This window comes from Thamnophis elegans, chromosome 7 (genome assembly GCF_009769535.1).
Source record: "Thamnophis elegans isolate rThaEle1 chromosome 7, rThaEle1.pri, whole genome shotgun sequence".
Classification (NCBI taxonomy): domain Eukaryota; kingdom Metazoa; phylum Chordata; class Lepidosauria; order Squamata; family Colubridae; genus Thamnophis; species Thamnophis elegans.
Window position 1 is genome coordinate 64484134 of NC_045547.1, and position 20285 is coordinate 64504418.

General features: G+C 39.4%; 1 protein-coding gene across 2 annotated transcripts in view; it reads left to right on the forward strand.

Annotated features, from left to right (window-relative positions):
- The window catches only part of MAPK12 (mitogen-activated protein kinase 12), a 30757-nt gene extending 11738 nt beyond the window's left edge, over nucleotides 1-19019 (forward strand). For both annotated transcript variants that reach the window (XM_032220604.1, XM_032220605.1), the window contains exons 4-12: nucleotides 2611-2722; nucleotides 9049-9078; nucleotides 9775-9822; nucleotides 13209-13323; nucleotides 13917-13988; nucleotides 14938-15017; nucleotides 16901-16979; nucleotides 17353-17526; nucleotides 18638-19019. In XM_032220604.1, the coding sequence (XP_032076495.1) occupies nucleotides 2611-2722; nucleotides 9049-9078; nucleotides 9775-9822; nucleotides 13209-13323; nucleotides 13917-13988; nucleotides 14938-15017; nucleotides 16901-16979; nucleotides 17353-17526; nucleotides 18638-18708 (781 nt within the window). In that variant the 3' untranslated portion in view covers nucleotides 18709-19019. The remainder of the gene's footprint in view (nucleotides 1-2610; nucleotides 2723-9048; nucleotides 9079-9774; nucleotides 9823-13208; nucleotides 13324-13916; nucleotides 13989-14937; nucleotides 15018-16900; nucleotides 16980-17352; nucleotides 17527-18637) is intronic.
- Nucleotides 19020-20285: the final 1266 nt, after the last annotated feature.

Below are 20285 nucleotides of genomic sequence, written 5' to 3' on the forward strand. Positions count from 1 at the left end.
TAAAATGAAATTCAATGGTGAAAAGAGTAAGGTTCTACATTTAGGCAAAAAAAACGAAATGCACAGGTACAGTATAGGTGATACCTTGCTCAAGAGTAGTAACTTAGAGAGGGATCTTGAAGTCCTAGTGGACAACCATTTAAATATGAGCCAGCAGTGTGCAGCAACTGCCAAAAAAGCCAACACAGTTCTAGGCTACATAAACAGAGGGGTAGAATCAAGATCACGTGAAGTGTTAATACCACTTTATAATGCCTTGGTAAGACCACACTTGGAATACTGCATTCAGTTTTGGTGCCACAATGTAAAAAAGATGTGGAGATTCCAGAAAGAGTGCAGAGAAGAGCAACAAAGATGATTAGGGGACTGGAGACTAAAACATGAAGAACGATTGTAGGAACTGGGTATGTCTAGTTTAATGAAAAGAAGGAATAGGGGAGACATGATAACAGTGTTCCAGTATCTCAGGGGTTGCCACAAAGAAGAGGGAGTCAAACTATTCCCCAAGGCACCTGAGGGTAGAACAAGAAGCAATGGGTGGAAACTAATCAAGGAGAGAAGCAACTTAGAACTGAGGAGAAATTTCCTGACAGTCAGAACAATTAATCAGTGGAAGAACTTGCCTCCAAAAGTTGTGAATGCCCCAACACTGGAAGTCTTTAAGAAGATGTTGGATAGCCATTTGTCTGAAATGGTATAGGGTTTCCTGCCTAGGCAGGGGGTTGGACTAGAAGACCTCCAAGATCCCTTCCAACTCTGCTATTGTATTATTATTGTATTATATGGTTACCCAATTCACACATGGTGACTCTGGGCAGCTTACAACACTAAAAATCCTATTGACAGGCAATGAGATAATCTCCCATTGACTTTCTTGATAGCAATATGGAAATGACTTACATTGTCTGCCTCTAAGAAGTATCTATTGTTGTCTATGGTCCTGTAGATCCCGATCCCAAGAACTAGTCCTGCTTTAAAAAAAATAGGTCACTCAACATAAGCTAAACTGTGTAGTTCAGCTTTATGTCCTTATGCTTATGATCAACATTTTCCTGGAGAAAATCTATATGTTCATTAAGAGTCAACATTGAAGAGATGGCATCTTTCCCTGGTTTATACAGATATTGGCCTTGCATATAAAAAACATGTCACAATGTAATATGATTGTTTTGGAATTTATTATGCTGTGTAACACACCACAGAAAAGCTACCATGCTTCTTGGTTTATGAAGCCTGATTAGTTTTAGTTTTGGATATTGCTGAACCACAGGTCATAGTTAATTCCTGATTTGCTTTGATACTCTCTCCAAAATGTATATATTAATTGAAGGAAAGGAAGAAAACAAATCAGGCCTTGTTTAATTTGCTTTCCTGCCTGGCTGGCTTCAATAAACTAACAGCTTTCATATGTTACTTTGTTTTATCTTTATTTTAATAATTTAAAAAAAATGTATTAACTTTTTTAACCCTGTAGTACACTGTCCAAAGTTACTTGTTTGTGAGATAGGTGGCTATTTAAATTGGTTCAATAAATAAATGTTTTTAAAAAATCCTGACATAGACCAGATTCATGTATTTTATGTTGGAAATGTGGGCTGGAAGAACTGCTCTATCTGTATGTATATGAGATTCTCAGTTGTCTCCACTCATCCTGATTTCTGGTTTGCCTTCTTGATAAATCTATTTCAGCTGAAGCAGCTAGATGATGGAGGAATCAAAAGAGTAGCTTTGGCAACCTACATCATCTAGCTCAGTCCAATTTTAGGTACTAGTATAAAACTGTGCCAACTGCAGATAGTGTTATCAATCAACCTTTATTGTTCTAAAGCCTAAACCATTTTTGATGTTCAGTTAAAAAAAAGAATGGAAAGCCTTTATATAACATAATGCTTACTGGAAAATAAGATCAATTTTTACATGTTATTTTATAATCCAAAGTAAATTCTATCTTGCTCTCAACCTAGATAATACATTGTAGAAAAGAGTTTTGTGCCACCAGTTCCCTGGAATTTTAGGAAAGGTTTCAAGGCACATCTTTTTACATTGGCCTTTTTATTATATAGATAATTCCTGATAAACCATTTGTTTAGTTACAAGGGGGGGGGAGTAACATGACCATTTTTCACACTTGCAACCATTGCAGCATCCCATAGTCACGTGATTAAAATTTGATTGATTGGCAGCTGGCATGTATTTATGAGGGTTGCAGTGTCCCAGGTCATGTGCTCACCTTTTGCAATTTTCTGACAAGCAAAGTCAATGGGGAAGCCAAATTCATTTAACAACCATGTTACTAACTTAACAATTACAGTGATTCACTTTACAATTGTGACAAAATTCAGTTAGCAACTATCTTACTTAGCAATTAAAAATTTGGGCTCAAGTTTCATTGTAAGTTGAGAACTACCTGTATTCCAATTTAATGTTCATATTTAATAGATTTAATAGATAGATAGATTTATTTGGGTTTTTTTGTTAAATATCATCCTGATATCTTCTAACTGAAATATTCATAATCTGGCATGTTTTTACATGTTAAGTTGCTATACAATATTACACTTAGACAATGTAATTTGGTTTAGTTCATGTTTCTTTGCCTTTTCATTTTAGCTACCTTGTCATGCCATTTATGGGAACAGACTTAAGTAAAATAATGAAGCATGAGAAACTAACTGAAGATAGGATCCAGTTCCTGGTTTACCAGATGTTAAAGGGTCTAAAGGTTAGAGCTTTTTCTTTAAATTGCTTGTTGGTTTTTGTCATCATTTTCTTGAGTCACAATATATCCTTTCCTATGATTAGTAGTAGTTAAGACATCATGCTAGAAACCAGGAGGCCATGAGTTCTAGTCCTGCCTTAGGCACAATGCCAGCCAGTTAACTTTGGAGCTGTTATTTTGAGTCCTGGCAAACCACTTCAGAAACTATATATATATAGAACTTCCTCATGCAAGTTTCTAATCCACTTCATGGTGTGCTTCAATGTGGTATAAAATTACATATTCATTGACAGATGGAGTTTGAAATTAGAATGTGTTTTTACAAATCCTTACTCTGAAGGAATTTTGATTCTTATGTTACATTTTCATTGGTGAACTTTTCTCTTTATCAGGATTTGGATTTTAAATCCTTTTGAGTTTATAAACTTTGATTATTTGCACAAATCCCTTCTAACTTCTCTTAGTCCCAAATTTAATTAATTTGAAGGTAAGTGTGAAGATTCTGTTTAGTCCATTTACTTATGAACCTTATTCATACTGTGCAGGAAAATGAGGAATCCTAGCAAATAAAAAACTGCTTCATGACTTGTCTAAAGCTGGGGTTACGGTTTTGATCCTAAAATATCCCAAGTTCTATAAGCCTCCTTTAAAATATGTTATGATTTTTTAAAAAGATCCTGACTTATTTGGCAGCAATCAAATATCTTCTAAATTTCGACTTAATGGTAAATTATCTCTCCCTTTACTTGCTGAGGGAAGGAGAAAGGAAGGGGAGAATAGAGCAGGGATAGAGAAGATGTATAGGGATACAGTAGAGTAGAGTGGTGTGGAGAATGGAATGAGAATGGAATGGAAATTTATTGTCAGGTTTAGGCCTTGGCATTGTTGAATTTACGGCAAATCAAGCAAGGAAAACAACAATGTCCTTTGATTACCTTGGGCCTTGTGTAGTGCTCTGGTTCTTTTAAGCCAGAAAGCCATCTCATTTGCAATGTGCAAATCTGGCCCAGGTATAGGGAGAGTGGAAAGGCCTAAATATTGTACTTGGTGTTTGCTGAGAAACAACACCTGGCTGTTTTTCATGTTTGTTTAAACTGCCTGTTATGTCAACAAGAAATGAAAACAACCTTTTTGAAAAAGAATGTACATTTGATGTTGTAGTACTGTCACAAGATTAAGAATGGTTTCATATATTTATTTGATTGATTTCCTATCTTTCCTTTAGAAGTTTGAGGATACCGATAGAGAGCATTTATCCTTCCATAACATTCCTGTGAGATATATTGAATTGCAAGAGTGATTCTAAATCACCCTGTTAGCTTTCATGGCTCAGGCAGATCTTGAATCTGCCTCCCCAGTCCCTAGTCCATCACATTCATCACCCCATTACAGAATTTCCAGCTGAAATCATTGCTTTTCCCTGTTCCCTGTTAGCATCTTAGGAAGCTTTGCTTACCTAAGAATATTTCCATAATGATCTTTTCCTACTTGTAGGACTACTAATAATCAATTTCTTCTACACAAAATATACTGCAGGGGTAGGGTACGGGGAACGAACTCATACATCAGGCCTGCCCACCATGGTTGGCCTTCCGGCTCTTGCTGTTGCAGCTGATATTCGGACTTACCTTACTCCTCAGCCACACACACCCCCTTGGACTGTATCGAACTCTCTAGAGGGGGTGATCGGTATGACAGGTCGCCCGAGGAGATCTGGAAGTTGGTTTATCGCCACTGCGACCTGCCTAGACTCCCCCCATCTTCTGCTCCATTTAATTTAGCCTTGCTCAGGATGTGGCCCTTCCCCTGCAGGCTATGCTTTAGAACCTAGACCAAAAAAAAAAAGGAGAGGGTGGAACACCCCTTTGGACTCATATTTTTCCATCTTATGTTATATCGGACTCTCTACCGGGCTTGGCAGAAGACATAAGCCTAGTACGGACTTCGTGTGCCTGCGCAATTTTTAATTTGGTATGCTGAGTGCATGGGATTGTATGTGATTGTGTGAATGATCCCACTTTTATTGTTATTACCGTTGTATTTTTGTGTTTTTAATTATAATGTGGGGATTGTTTGTGTGAGTGCTTGAGTATGTTTGATTCGGAGGACCTGCCGGGGAATGTGGGGGTCGCCGGGGTGGTTGGGGGGACCACGGCCACGGGAGTGGGTCGGAGCATTGCGGTCGTAACAGGGAGGGGCAGATATGGCGGGGACTTTAGGGCTGGTCATTACCGGGGAAGGAGGGCTCGCTACATCACAGAGATCCCTCCTTCCGGCCCTATGAGTCCCACTCCGAGACCAGATGGCGCGAGTAATCAGGACCCTGGTCTCAGGCTGTTGTCGCTAAATGCCAGGTCTGTTGTTCACAAGGCTCCCCTCGTCCGGGACTTAATTTTAGACGAGAGGGCAGATCTGGCATGTATTACTGAAACCTGGCTGGGCACGGAGGGAGGAGTCCCCCTCGTAGAGATGTGCCCAGACGGATTTCAGGTGCTGCATCAGCCGAGAGCCCAGGGAAGGGGTGGCGGTGTGGCTATCGTTATCCGGGAGTCTTTAGTACCTCGTAGGATCCCTGCTCCGGAGCTTGTCATGTGTGAGTCCCTGCTGGTGAAGTTGGACCTCAACGGTCAAGTGGGTCTGCTGCTAACGTACCTGCCTCCCAACAGCGTTGCAGGAGCCCTCCCCTCGCTCCTCGAGTCAGTAGCCGAGCTAGCAATTGAGTTCCCCAGGCTTATGGTTCTGGGGGACTTCAATCTGCCTTCGCTCGGTGAACACTCTGATGGAGCGCAGGAGTTCATGGCTTCCATGACAGCCATGGGCTTGACCCAGGTAATTCGGGGCCCAACCCACTCAGCGGGTCACATGCTTGACCTCGTATTCCTCTCGGAGCAGTGGACTTGTGATCTTGGTCTGAGGGGTAATGAGATCATACCCCTGTCGTGGTCAGACCACTGCCTACTGAGGCTTGACTTCCGGAGGCCAAACCCCCACTGTAGGGAGGAGGAACCGACCAGGTGGTTCCGCCCCAGGCGACTTATGGATCCTTTGAGGTTCCAGACGGAGCTTGGGGTTATTCCTGATACTCTCGCCCACAGTTCGGCGGAGACTCTGGTTGCTGCCTGGCACTCGGCAGCATCGGAGTCCCTCGACCGGATTGCGCCACTACGGCCCCTCCGGGTCGGCGGATCCCGGAGGCCTCCTTGGTTCACCGAGGAGCTCCGGGAGAAGAAGCGCCGGAGGAGACGCCTAGAGCACCTGTGGAGGTCCGATAAGTCCGAATTGAACCGAGCACTTTTGACAACTTGCACCAAGGAATATATCAGGGCATTGAGGACAGCAAAAAGAACGTATATTGCCACCTTGGTTGCGTCCGCTGAGTCACGCCCAGCCGCCCTGTTTAGGATAACCCGCTCCCTCCTAAATAGGAGGGATACGGGGGACCCCCTGCAGGGTAAGGCTGAGGAATATGTCCAGTTCTTAGCGGACAAAGTTGCTCGGTTTCGGTCGGACTTGGACTCCACCTTTGCAGATCCAGCCGAGGCACAAGGGGATAACTTGGCAGACCATCTCTGGGTTGAGTTTCAGGATGTTGCCCCTGGGGATGTGGACAAGGCCATACGAGCTGTGAGTGCCTCCACCTGTATACTGGACCCGTGTCCCTCCTGGCTGGTTGCCAACAGCAGTGAGGTGACACGAGGCTGGATCCAGGCGGTTGTTACCGCCTCCCTTCGGGAGGGGCACTTCTCCGCCGCACTTAAAGCGGCGGTGGTGAGACCCCTCCTGAAGAAACCATCCTTGGATCCAGCCGTTTTCAACAATTACCGTCCAGTCTCCAACCTCCCCTTTGTCGGGAAGGTTGTTGAGAAGGTGGTGGCCTTCCAGCTCCAACGGTCCTTGGAGGAAGCTAGTTACCTTGACCCCTTCCAGTCCGGCTTCAGACCCGGTTACAGCACAGAAACCGCTTTGGTCGCATTGACCGATGATCTCTGGAGAGCCAGGGATGGAGGCCATGCGTCCATCCTGGTTCTCCTTGACCTCTCGGCGGCTTTCAATACCATCGACCATGGTATCCTTCTGCGACGACTGCGGGAGGTGGGGGTGGGAGGCACTGTCTTGCAGTGGTTCTCCTCCTACCTCTCGGACAGGTCGCAGTCGGTGTTGGTTGGGGGGCAGAGATCATCCCCTAGGCCCCTAACATATGGGGTGCCGCAGGGTTCGGTCTTATCCCCCCTACTATTTAACATCTACATGAAACCGCTGGGCGAGATCATTCGGAGGCACGGGATAAAATACCATCAATACGCGGACGACACTCAGTTGTATCTGTCCGCCCCGTGCCAACTCAATGAAGCGGTGGACGTGATGAACCGGGGTCTTGAGGCCGTTAAGAACTGGATGAGAGCTAACAAACTGGTACTCAACCCGGACAAGACCGAGTGGCTGTTGTGTTTCCCTCCCAATAATTTGGCCAGTGTTCCATCGCTCAGGCTGGGGGGTCAAATTTTACAGCCCTCAGACAGGGTTCGCAACTTGGGAGTCCTCCTGGACCCACAGCTGACTTTTAACCATCACCTGTCGGCTGTGACCAGGGGGGCATTTGCACAGGTTCGCCTGGTGCGCCAGTTGCGACCCTACCTGAACTGGGAGGCCCTCACAACAGTCACTCGAGCCCTTGTGACCTCTAGGCTGGAATACTGCAACGTGCTCTACATGGGGCTGCCCTTGAAGAGCATCCGGCGACTTCAGCTAGTCCAGAATGCGGCCGCGCGAGTGATTGTGGGCGCACCGCGGTTCACCCACATAACACCAATCCTCCGCGAGCTGCGCTGGCTACCTGTTGATCTCCGGGTGCGCTTCAAGGTGCTACTTACCATCCATAAAGCCCTCCATGGTAGTGGATCTGAGTACTTGAGAGACCGCCTCCTGCCAATTACCTCCCTTCGACCAATTAGATCGCACAGATTAGGCCTCCTCCGAGTTCCATCCGCCAGTCAGTGCCGACTGGCGACTACGTGGAGGAGAGCCTTCTCAGTAGCAGCTCCGACCCTTTGGAACGATCTCCCCATGGAGATTCGCACCCTCACCACCGTCCAGACCTTCTGCACAGCCCTTAAGATCTGGCTATCCCGCCAGGCCTGGGGATAAAGATTCTAATCTGCCCCACCCGAATGCTGAATGAAAGTTGTGTTTTATTGTTTTATTTTTTTTCACTCACGTATTGTCTTATGTTTTGTCTTGCACTTCCCCTCCCATGAATTGTAAGCCGCCCTGAGTCCCCTCAGGGAAAAGGGCGGCCTATAAATAATAAATAAAAAAAAAAAATCAAAAATACTGTGAATATGTTGTGCAAATGTAAGGGCTCATGTTAAGGTTTCAAGAACAAGAAAGCTAAGATTAAAATGGCTGAAGGCTCTAATCTGAGAATCCCATAGTGATGGCAATGCCATCTGTTGAAGTAAAACAAGGACAGAAATAGAACCCAAGTAGAGCTGTGGTGTGCAAAAGCACCATCCAAACTCTGTTTTGCAAATTCATTTTATCTGGAAGTTTAGTGCTTGCAGAGAAGAATGGCACACAATTGGTCTTGAGCCATAGTTTGAAAGACTGGTTTCCTACATATGTACTGTAGGTAAGATGAAACGTTGGTCTGCAGCAAAGAAATAATCCTCCAGTTAACAGTGCCTGGTTTGATAAAAGAATTCTGAATTTTCCATTCATGTTTCTCAATCTAGATACTTGGTTTCTGACAACTTAAAGATTGATTTCTAGGTTTGTTGGATTGCAACTTCCATAAACACACAGCTAAAGTACAGGAGGTAGGGGTTTTTGAATTGAAAGACCCATTTTAATTTCAAAACCTTGTCATGAACACTGACAAAATGCTTCCTCTGAACTCTTGCCCATTCACATAACAAATGTTAGAGTGGGGGCATTCAGGTCGCAAAATAGCATTTATGAGAAAGCAAACAGACGAGGCTGTTATTTGTCTCATACTCTAATCTTGCCAGATGCTCATTATTGCCTCAGATTATCTTTCTCCATTAACAGATGGGTATCCATGCAAAATGCCTCTTTGAAGACACCAAATATTTTTTTTTTATTCTTAAGAACTATAAAGAGGTTTTGTGGGGCCCAGAGGCATATCTGTAAATATAGACAAAATTACAGCCTGGTGTTTCGCTTAGTAGAAGACCTTTTTTAAAACCAAGGAAAGTCAGATCAAGATGAAGTGTCATTGTGATGACTACTTGCATCACAATGGTTCCCCATGGATTGTTTTTGCCATTGCCTAATTGCCTGAGTAAAATAGTGTTTGTTTCTTTCCACAGTATATCCATTCATCTGGCATAATTCATAGAGTAAGTAAAAAACTTCAAGCTTTCCTTTTTGATATGTTTATATATTCTTGTAGAAAGATTCTCTTCAATCACATATCCATATATAATGCTTGTAAATCTTACACGGAAGTTTTATACTGAAATATACAAAGAAAGATAACATTTATTGCACAATTTTAATTATTGATACCTACAAGGCTACTTTGAAAAATTCTTTGCTGTTTTAATGAGAACTTGATAATGCATTCCTTGGGTTCTTTGTTGTACTATTTGCAAAGTCACAGCTTAAATGTAAATTAAACTGTATCCTTCAGGAATTATTACAATAACTATTTCCAATTCATTATAAATGTGATGAATAGTACAAGTTTCCTTTGTGATTGATTACAAGGAGATCAGGATGTTTCCAATATTGTAATATTTTCATTTTGCTCAGTGGAAATGTTATAGTGATTCACATGCACACACTTGATTGACTTTGGATTTTTTGTAATACTTTGGTTGCTCCCTTGGTTTCTGAAATTGTTCAGTCACTGCCAGAGAAGCTTCTGATCCTTTGAGTTTCAGTCCATATATTCATATTTGGCAACACATCGGCACATTTGCATTCTGGGCCATTGTTTGTCTTGAACAACTAAAAAAAAAAGTCTGCCTTTGAAATAAATCCAATTACAAATGAACTCAGTTTTATATTTCTTGTTTTAAACATCTTTATAGGATTTAAAACCTGGAAACCTAGCGGTTAATGAAGACTGTGAGTTGAAGGTAAGAAACTGAATGCTTTAGTGGCTTTTTCAAAAGTAAATACAGGGGAATCTGGAATTATGTCAGATACAACTAACCCAAAAACATTTTAAAAATGGGAACAGGTTGCAGTCTGTAGCACTATTGTGTGAAGTAATAGACTGTTAATGTCCGTGTGCCTGGATTAACTGCAGATTTCCTGACTAAGGGTAGACTCTGCAACATTGCACACTATGTAAGGATGATTGCTTGTAAAAGAAGTTTATTAACATTTTTCCAGAAGCTTAAGCTTGAATGTTTTCATAGATAATTATTGAATTTAATCCCATTGTTTTGTAAGAAGACAGCAGAATCAAGTCTTTGTCTTTTACAAAAGACCATTTGTCTTTTTCAAAAGGTATCTTTAATTAAACTGGAAAATAAGATACAAGCTGGAAACATAGCATGCACTCCTAGATTGGGGGTAATGGGAATAAAATGCTGAGTAGACACTCTAGGGCTTTTCACTTTGTAAAGCTTTCATTTAGACAATTGAGCCTCTTAATAAAGACTCTGTTGATGGGGTTCATGTAAAAAGCTTCTTAAATTATTTTTGAGTTACTATTGTTAGTATGTATAGGCTGAAGCTACAAGCAGTTCAGTGTGATGTTCAGTTTGGGTCTATGTTAACAACTGTCAGGGTAATGATTTAAGAGCTGACCAGCTGCTAGAATGATGTAATACTGGGAATGAGTCAGCAAGGTGTTTGGGCAAATATCACTTTAAGAACCTGTAATAAGAAGTGGCCCTGTTGCGGTGTATCTCTGTGTGTGCGCTTCCATACTGTAATTGCTGATTGCTGTTTGTTTGAGGTCTGACTAAAGTATATTCTTTGTAGATAAAACCACTATTTAAACACAAACCTGTTTCATGTATTTGCTCCTGGGTTGTCTCACATAATCACACTGTGCACTCTGACAACAACCATATGTCAGGGTCTGAAGGGTTAAGAAAAACAGCCAAACACAGAGATGGTTTGAAAAATGTAGTTTATATCCTGCAACACAAACTGACCAACAAAGCACTAAGGTGATGAATAAATTATCAGAGCTGACATCAAGTGCTCCCCACCACCTTTTATACTTTATTTGGTATTTAGGCTAAACCCAACCCCTGCGCACGCACACACCCATCACCTCGTGACCCGGAGTGAAAACCACCCAGGAATCAGTCATGGATTGTTCTCAGTCAGTTATCAGTTATGGAATGTTCTTAGTGGAAACCACCCGGCAGTCAGTCATGAAGAGTTATGGAGAGTTCTCATCTGGATTGCCTGTGGAGGAGGGAGATCCCCAGCTGATAAGCACTATTCTTGGCAGCTCCCATAGCTCCACCCACCCCCCAAAATGGCAGTATCGCCTGTGGGCTCGCTGGACCTGACACCATAGCTGGTTATTGAGTTCAGGATTTGTTTGAATTCATGGTAAACAGACAATGTTTCTCACAAGCAATAATCCCTAGGACAGCACATTAAGGCAACATAAATCGCTTAAACTTTGTTAGAGTATCATAGGTGTGCTTAAACAGATACACTGTTTTTAAAAAAAACATTCCAACAGAAAAAGGGGAATTAAACAGAGGGTTAGATGTAGGGTATTTTCATGAAAATCTTGCAGCAAAATCCTCTGAAAGTATGCAAAGCTTCTTACCTGCCAACTGTTAAATTGCAACTGTAATATAAGAAAGCAATTACAGGTAGTTCACAATTTATGGCCAGTTATTTAATGTCTGTCAGTCATTAAAGCCTTGAAATGGGTGTTTTAGAGATCATAAAGTGCTTCCTGCCATAAGAAAATGTCACGCTGCTCTCCCATCGCATGACTGCATTTTGAGCACTTGGCAACCTGTTCACATTTACAACCAGTTGCCAAATGTCCTGAAATTGTGATTGCCATTTACAGTTTTCTTTGCCAGCTTCCACAGTGTTGGGAAACACCCAACCTGGCAGGGCAAGAGATCAAGCTCAGAGCTAGCCTGGAATTACTGCCTGGCCACAAAAGGGCTTAAGGTCAACCTTTCCTAAATTCCTTGGAGCCTTATCTAATGGTTCCCAAGAGTAGGCTGCTAGATTGAGGGGATTCCTATATTATAGGAATGTAATATTATAGACAGAACATAATAAAGTAGTTAACTCAAACTCTGGATGTGTGTTGTGGTTGTTTGTGCCTAACACCCAGAAAGTCAATAAGGGAATCAGAGAGGGAAGTTTGTAAATGGAGGATATGTTGGATTTCAGGTCCATTCCCCTAGTGTGCAGAGGGACCTTCCTTCCCCTTTATGCAGGGAGGAAAAATCCTTCCACACACTGGAGGAATGGTCGTCAAATCTGGCAAAAACACTAGCAAACCCCAGCATTCTGGTGATCATTCTCCTTGGCCTGGGCCCTCTCCCCTCCCCTGGAAGCCCAAACCCCAGCAGTCTGCTTAATGACTCACAGCTGCAAGTGGGAGAACCAGAACTGCAGTCAGTGAACAAAATAGTCACATGGTATCTCAAGCAACAAGATTTCAGGTCCAGTTGTGGTTATAAGTGGAGGATTAAGTGCTTTATTTCATTTTTTTCACTTTTAAAATCATAACAATTTAATTTTAAAAAAAAAGAATTGCATTCAGTTGGATCCACATATTGGTACATGCAGTAATGAGTAGTGAGATTGATTTTCAAATTGTATTTCCATCCACTTTGGGCATAGTAACCCTGAACCCTGTGTAATGCTTGGAGCCAGAAGGTTTTGACCCTTTGCGTGGCATTTTGGAGTAGCTGATAATGGGGGAAGAAAATTTGTTTCTGCCAGCTACATTGTCATGGCCTAAAGTAAGCTCAACGCTTCCTCGGTAGCTGTGAATATATGAATAATAAACCAAATTCATGTTGTTTCAGTTTTCTGCCTTTATGATTATATAAGTAAAAAATAATTCCTGTGAACTGGGATTTCCACTTACTACTGTCAGGAACAATGTAATATGTCAAACTTGTGTTTATGATGCTTGAATAAATAGCATGTAATGAATAGGCCTTTGAGATTCTTATCTTTTACTTGCAAAAATGCTATGTAATATGAACAAGGCTACACAATCCAAATAACAATTTGCATTCCTCTAAAATAAGGGTATCATTTCATTGCAATCAATTATTTGTATAACATTGTAAATTGAATGGAGGTAATGAGAAAATATACGGATATGAGAAATAAGTGTATTAGCAGTGCCTGTTAGGCATCTTTTTTAACTATTCTCAAGGGAATAGGTTTATATTTTTAGGGAAATGTTTAGGGATATTTTCTAACATGAACAAATCTCATTCCAATTCAAGGTTTTTATGACAATTCTAGAAATGAAAATTGATTATATTTTGTTCCTGTAAAACAGATTTTAGATTTTGGGCTGGCAAGACATACAGATAGTGAGATGACTGGCTATGTGGTTACTAGGTGGTATCGAGCCCCAGAAGTTATACTTAATTGGATGCATTATACACAAACAGGTAATTTTTGTATTTGGTAGAAACTGTTTTTTCTGCGTTGGGGTTTCTGTAACCACTGATTATATAATTTCATCACTTCTACTGCAAAAGAGTGGCAGCTTTACAAAAACTACTGCAATCTCTTTATAGACCAACCGAAAAACTCTGTTGTTTTATTTGCAGAGACATTGAATAAAATTGCTAAGAATTGAATAGATAGTATAGCTGTTTGCACATTAATTTCTATAACATTTTTAGAGGGAAACATTTTAGTTCTAGTCATCTGCAGGACATCAGGTAGGCTTCTGAAATTCTTGGGTTTCTGCAATGTCTGACTTCACTTATCTGGTTTTCCTATTCAACCCTTCTTAACAGTGACCCTTCAAAAGAAACTTTGAAACAAAGAAGATGCATATAATTCAGACCATCAACGTTCTAAAAAAGCATTCATTGAACTATTGAAATTGCAGAAATAGAACACACATTTTCAGTTACAAATCACAAAATACTGATTCTGTGTTGTTGCTTTCTTTTTGAAGGTTTTTTTCTTGATTCATGAGCTGAATTTAGATGCTGCTCGCACCAATTTAATGGGTGCATTTTCTGTGTTTCAGTGGATATCTGGTCAGTGGGGTGTATAATGGCTGAGATGGTAACTGGAAGGCCCCTTTTCAAGGGCAATGATCGTATCCTTTCTTGATGAATGCTTCATGCTAATTTGGAAAAATATGCAAAAATTTGGGAATTCAAGTAAGTTACTTCATAATCACTTCAAGTGAAAAATGATCAGTTGAGCTATTAACTTGCAAGCATCAAGCCAATTTTGGAGGTCTGTAGCTTTGCCAGAAAGTTGCAAGTTTAATAATAGCAATAGCATTTAGGCTTATGTGCCACCCTATGGCACTTTACAGCACTTTCTGGGCAATTTACAATGAAGAAGCATTATTTGCATATTTCACACAACAATCTTGAGTCCTCATTTTACCAATCTTGAAAGGATGGAAGGCTCTAGCCACATCAGGATCGAACTCCAGGCTATGGCAGAATTTGCCTACAATACTGTATTTTAATCACTGCTCCACCAGGGCTCTATTTTAATTAAATATAATTAAATACTGGTTGAAAGTCACATTTTTGGTTCTACTATTTGGCATATCAGATTGTATTTTAGTTTATTTTATATGCGTTGATGTAGCTAACTTTTGAGTTAATCTTTTTTTTAATGTCATGAACATTTTTAGAGGCTCAAAATGAGTTATGAAGAATCAGTGTTTAAAGACAAACATAGCTTTCTGTCTTCAAAATTTGGAAGATGAGATCATTGATACTAATTTAACAAAAAGAAATCTAAAATTTTAATGTAGGTATGAAAGCTTTTACAAATTGTTACACCTGAAAACACTCGAGGTGAACAAAAGTGTAGTTAAAAAAAACAAAAGTGAAGATGATCCATTAATGAATATTTGAGGAGTATCCTTTTAGTTGTCAATTCCTAGCCAACTGCTGGTAATTATGAAAAAGTATATGAAGTATATGTTATATGCTTTGATTTCACCAGTAAGAAAATCAGATTAATTATATCATTTTTTAAATAACATGCTAACTGAATATTTGATTCCTGACTTTGACATTCAGATTTGGACCAGCTTACAGAAATTATGAAAGTTACAGGCACACCAACTCAGGATTTTGTTCAGAAACTACAAAGCCAAGATGTAAGTTGCTGCTTTTACCAAATTTACATGAGCAGGTTCAGAAATAGATGGTTCTGTGGTACTTAAATGTACTAGTTCTTTTTTTTTTCCTTTAACACAGCACAGAAAACAGCAAACAAAGGAAATCTGGTTAGAAACTAATAAGGCATTTGATAAGGTAGACCATAACCTACTACTAGATAAAGTAGAAGAATGTGGGTTAGACAGCATCACCACCAGATGGATTCATAACTGGCTGACCAACCGCACTCAACGTGTAGTCCTCAATGGATCTGCATCTACATGGAGGGAAGTATGCAGTGGAGTACCCAAGGCTCTGTTTTGGGCCCAGTACTCTTCAACATCTTCATCAATGATTTGGATGAGGGAATAAATGGGGAACTCATCAAATTTGCAGATGACACCAAGCTGGCAGGAATAGCCAACACTCCAGAAGATAGGCTAAAGATACAGAATGCTCTTGACAAATTTGAACATTGGTTACTATCTAATAAAATGTAATTCAATGGTGAAAAGAGTAAGGTTCTACATTTAGGCAAGAAAAACAAAATGCACAGGTACAGTATAGGTGGTACTTTGCTCAATAGTAGTAACTGTGAAAGGGATCTTGGAGTCCTAGTGGGCAACCATTTAAATATGAGCCAGCAGTGTGCAGCAGCTGCCAAAAAAGCCAACACAGTTCTAGGCTACATAAACAGAGGGATAGAATTAAGATCACATGATAAGCTTTTCTGTAATAAGCCAATCAAAAGCTGTAATATCCTTGAAAGACAGGTTATCTGTTTCAGTCCTGTTTGCAGAGAGAAGTTTGAATGTGGGGATCAACAATTTCTGCCCAATTTTAATTCATTTATTATAGGCAGCTCAGAATATTAACACAGGAGCTGACTTTATGTGTATATAGATATAGGTAGGGAATGCAATGGCTCAGCGGTTAAAAACTCTGAACTTGTCAGCTGCAAAACTTGTCATGGTATTGGACCTGGGTACTTGAGAGACCGCCTGCTGCCAATTACCTCCACTAGACCGATTAGATCCCACAGATTAGGCCTCCTCCGAATTCCATCCGCCGGCCAGTGTCGACTGGCGACTATCCGGAGGAGAGCCTTCTCTGTGGCTGCTCCGACCCTCTGGAACGAACTCCCCGTGGAGATTCGAACCCTCACCACCCTCCAGGCCTTCCGCAAAGCCCTCAAAACCTGGCTGTTCCGACAGGCCTGGGGCTAAAGAGCTGTTTCCCCCGTCTCGAATGGTATGACTGTTGTGAGTTTTTAAATTATATATTGTTATGTTTGTTTTTTTTAAATTTTGTCTGTATCCCGCTTCCCCGGTTCGAGTTGTGAGCCGCCCTGAGTCCCCCTTCGGGGGAAAAGGGCAGCATACAAATACAATGAACTGAACTGAACTGAACTGACAACCTGGATTTGAGATCTGAGTGCCATGTGACAGGGTGAGCTCCCATTACTTCTACCATCTCCTGCCCACCTAGCAGTTTGAAAGTATGCAAAATGTAAATAAATAGGTACCACTTTGGTGAGAAGATAGCAGTGTCCTGTACACCTCAGTGTATAGTCATGCTGGCCACATAACCACGGAAGTGTCTTCAGACAATGCTGGCTCCCTCGGCTAAGAAACAAATGAGCACTGCCTGCTAGAATTGGACAATAATTATAAATTGAAAGTGGGCAAATTGTGTATGAATTTAGGAACTTTGCATCCAAAGTGAATTTGTATATAATTTGTATTCTACAAGTGCATTTTTTCCCATATATTCACCAGGAATAAAACCCAGTTTGATGGCATACAATTTCTTTTTCTCTGATTCATTTCCTGAATTAATAAACAATTAATATCCAGTAATCTTTGTGTCTATTTATTTTAAGGCGAAAAATTATATCAAAAACCTTCCACAAGTAGAGAAAAAAGATTTTGCTGCCATTTTGAAAAATGCAAACCCTTCAGGTAAGTTAAATATTGATGGATGTAGTATATTAGAAAATTATGCAGTATCAGGATAGTAAACAGGCTGATTTATCTTCTATCCTCTTACATAAAAAAAAAACTTCCAAGATTTTTTTGTGTGCCCTGTGAAAATTTCATTGTAGAATTCTTTTCTCAATAATTTATTCATAATTGTCAGATTAGCTCGTTTTAATAAAGGTCAGCTTTTTCTGCTATATACATTTTATTATCAACTAAAGTTCTTTGAGCTTCTGCTCTCTGAATAACTACGTGATCTCCAGAAGATGTAGAACTTACACAAAATATTAAGTACATGCTTGATCTATTTCCAGAAAATTTGTCCTTAAACCTCCTTTCTGATTTGTTTATCCAGCTGTAAATCTTTTGGAAAAAATGTTGGTGTTAGACCCAGAGAAGAGAATAACAGCAAGTGAAGCTTTGGCACATTCTTATTTTGAAACAGTTCATGATCCTGAAGAGGAAAACAAAGCAGAGAAATATGATGACACTTTTGACAACATGGATCTGCCCCTGGATGAATGGAAGTGTATGTTTAGAATTGTTGTGTTGAATAGCAGTCTTCTAATGACAATGAGATTGGTGTAGGAAACCTTATCTACATTCTTCAAATAGATTTTTAAACATTTTAATTAAAATATAATCAGGGGAACTGAAGAATCTGCTGCATTAAGTAAGACACATAGAAATACTTCTTTGTCCTTGCTGTTCTCTTCTGTCTCTTTGACCTATATTATTCCCTCTCTCCCAATTAATTTTACAAACTCTTACTCAAATGTCTTTTCTACGCTCAGTTCTGCAATAGACTTCAATATACATGGATGGGCAAGAAATGAGAGAATAGCAAGAAGAAATGAAAATAGTTATGAAAGCTTCTATAAGCAGAAATGGCATGGTATAAATTTAATAATAATTACTAAAACTGCCCTTATCATGAGGGAAAAATATTTGTTGACAGCATTCTGTAAATTTTGCATTAAGGGAATTCATTAGGGAGATTTTTTAATGTGTTTTTTAATCAGATACTCATGGTCATTAAAGTGGCTAAATTCTTTCAGAGTCTTAAACAATATACTTCCATGCCATGAAGATCATCAACTACTTTGTGTATCAGGTGGCTTTTAAAGTATTGTAGTAAGATAAAACTGGCTCTTTTTCTGAGAATCGGTGAAGGAAGAGGAGAGGAACTGCACCCTTTTGGTTTCTAGTCATTGGATGCTTAAAATACCTGAAATATATAATTGGAAAAGCTACCCTCTGTGTATAGCTAAACCTTAATTGGGCCAATTCAAATTTACAAAATTCAAGATGTTATATATAGTGAGGTTAATTTATTGCTGCTGGCATTTTAGAATTGAATGTAATAAATTGTGTTTTAAAAATTCATATATAGCTAAATGGGAGACCTCAAACTGTAAGCTATTGATGACATTGATTGATACACTTATTAACACACTTATGAGATCTCAGGGGGAAAAAATTAGTGAACAAATGTGATATGCTTGCCTGCACCAAGCTCCAGATGACTTTCCTCCTTCTCCCAAATCTGGATTATTGCACCATCTTAATAAATTTTGATATATATATTTAAAAATTCTGAATCTAACGTGAATATTTTTATGTTTCTTTAACTTTTCCAGGTATCACATATAAAGAAGTTGTAAACTTTAAGCCATTGCAATTGCCTGAGTCAAAAGAAACGGTAGTATAACATCAAGTTGTGGGTTTGTTTAAAAACAGAGTAAAGAAAAGAGATTGTAAATGTATATATGTATATAATTGTACAAATCTTTTATAAATTAGATGTAACAATTTTAATATGAATTTTGAAGCTATTGTGCTGAATTTTTTTATATCGTAAATTACAGCAGTCCTCTGTAACCTTAATTCTCTTATAGAAACAAAACTTTCCCCCCCCCAAGATGGATATTGATATGTTTACCACCTCTATTATGATATTTTTCAAGGTATTCCTTGATTTACGACCACAATTGGGAACAGAATTTCCATCATAAATCATTGTGATTGTAAGTTGAATCTGATTTTATGATAATTTTTACAGCCATCATTAAGTGAATCAACACAATTCTTAAATGAATCACATGATCAGTAAGCAAATCCAGCTTTCTCAATGGGCATTTTTTGTCAGAAATTGACAAAAAAGTCACAAATTGTGATTACATGACTGCAGGATGCTGCAACCATGAGAACAATGTGAGCCAGTTGCCAAGCAGCCCAATTGCAATCACATGGTTGCAGGGATGAAGTGACAATCATACGTGACAGTACGGATTGTAAATTGCTTTTTCCAAGGCTGTTGTAACTTCGAATCATCATTAAATGATCATAAGTTGAGGACTGCATATATATTGAGACCATGCACACTTGTTGAAAATCAGTTATCTATATTTTGAATATTTGCTTTGAAGCTAGTGCCTTTATAAATGAGATTATATGATTATGTGAATGTTTCATTCTGCCACATGAGCATCTCTAGAAACAATTCTGCAGTCCCTTCTCTTCCTCCTAGTTTATAGATTTCCTAGTATATAGGTTATGTGCTCATAATTTCTTGTACTTAAAAAAAATCATTTGAAAAATACAGCAATTTGTTTTCACTATGTTTACACTAAATTGGAAAATAACTCATAATGTGCATATTGAGCATCAGTTTTGTAGAGTCATAGCTAGCAATATGGACCTATGAACATGGGAAATTTACAGTCAAGTTCCTGTATCTTACAGTAGCCCAAAGCCCCTCAACCAACTCTTCAGAGAGTAGATTACATTTTGATTAAGTCAGATTCTCTTGTTCAGTATTTCCTGTTGTGACTGGCACAGATAATCCAAGGATTTAATTTAGTAATAATTCCTAGTTGTGTTGCTTGAAATTTTATACACTAATTTAAAAAGGGACTTTTTTAACATGCAAAACATACAATCTGTTTGTTTCCTACCATGTCTGTTTGCTGAATGTTATCTAAATTCACTGCTTTCTTTTTGCATATTTGCTTTTCTATGCAGGGTTCTTTCAATGAAAGAAATCTAGAATCCCAAACTCAACCTTCTGTAACTGTGAATATGCGCCTTTAAAAAACATGTATGAAAAATGGTTAATGATTAATGGAATAATCCATCTCTCTGGTGAAAATAAACCTTCATAAATATGACTATTGAGTTGGAAATATAGCATGCCATTCCTTTTACTTATCAATTCTGTTGATGCTGAGAAACTCAGGAATAAAAAAACAGTAACTATTTTCTTTTAAAATTAAATGTAAATACAAG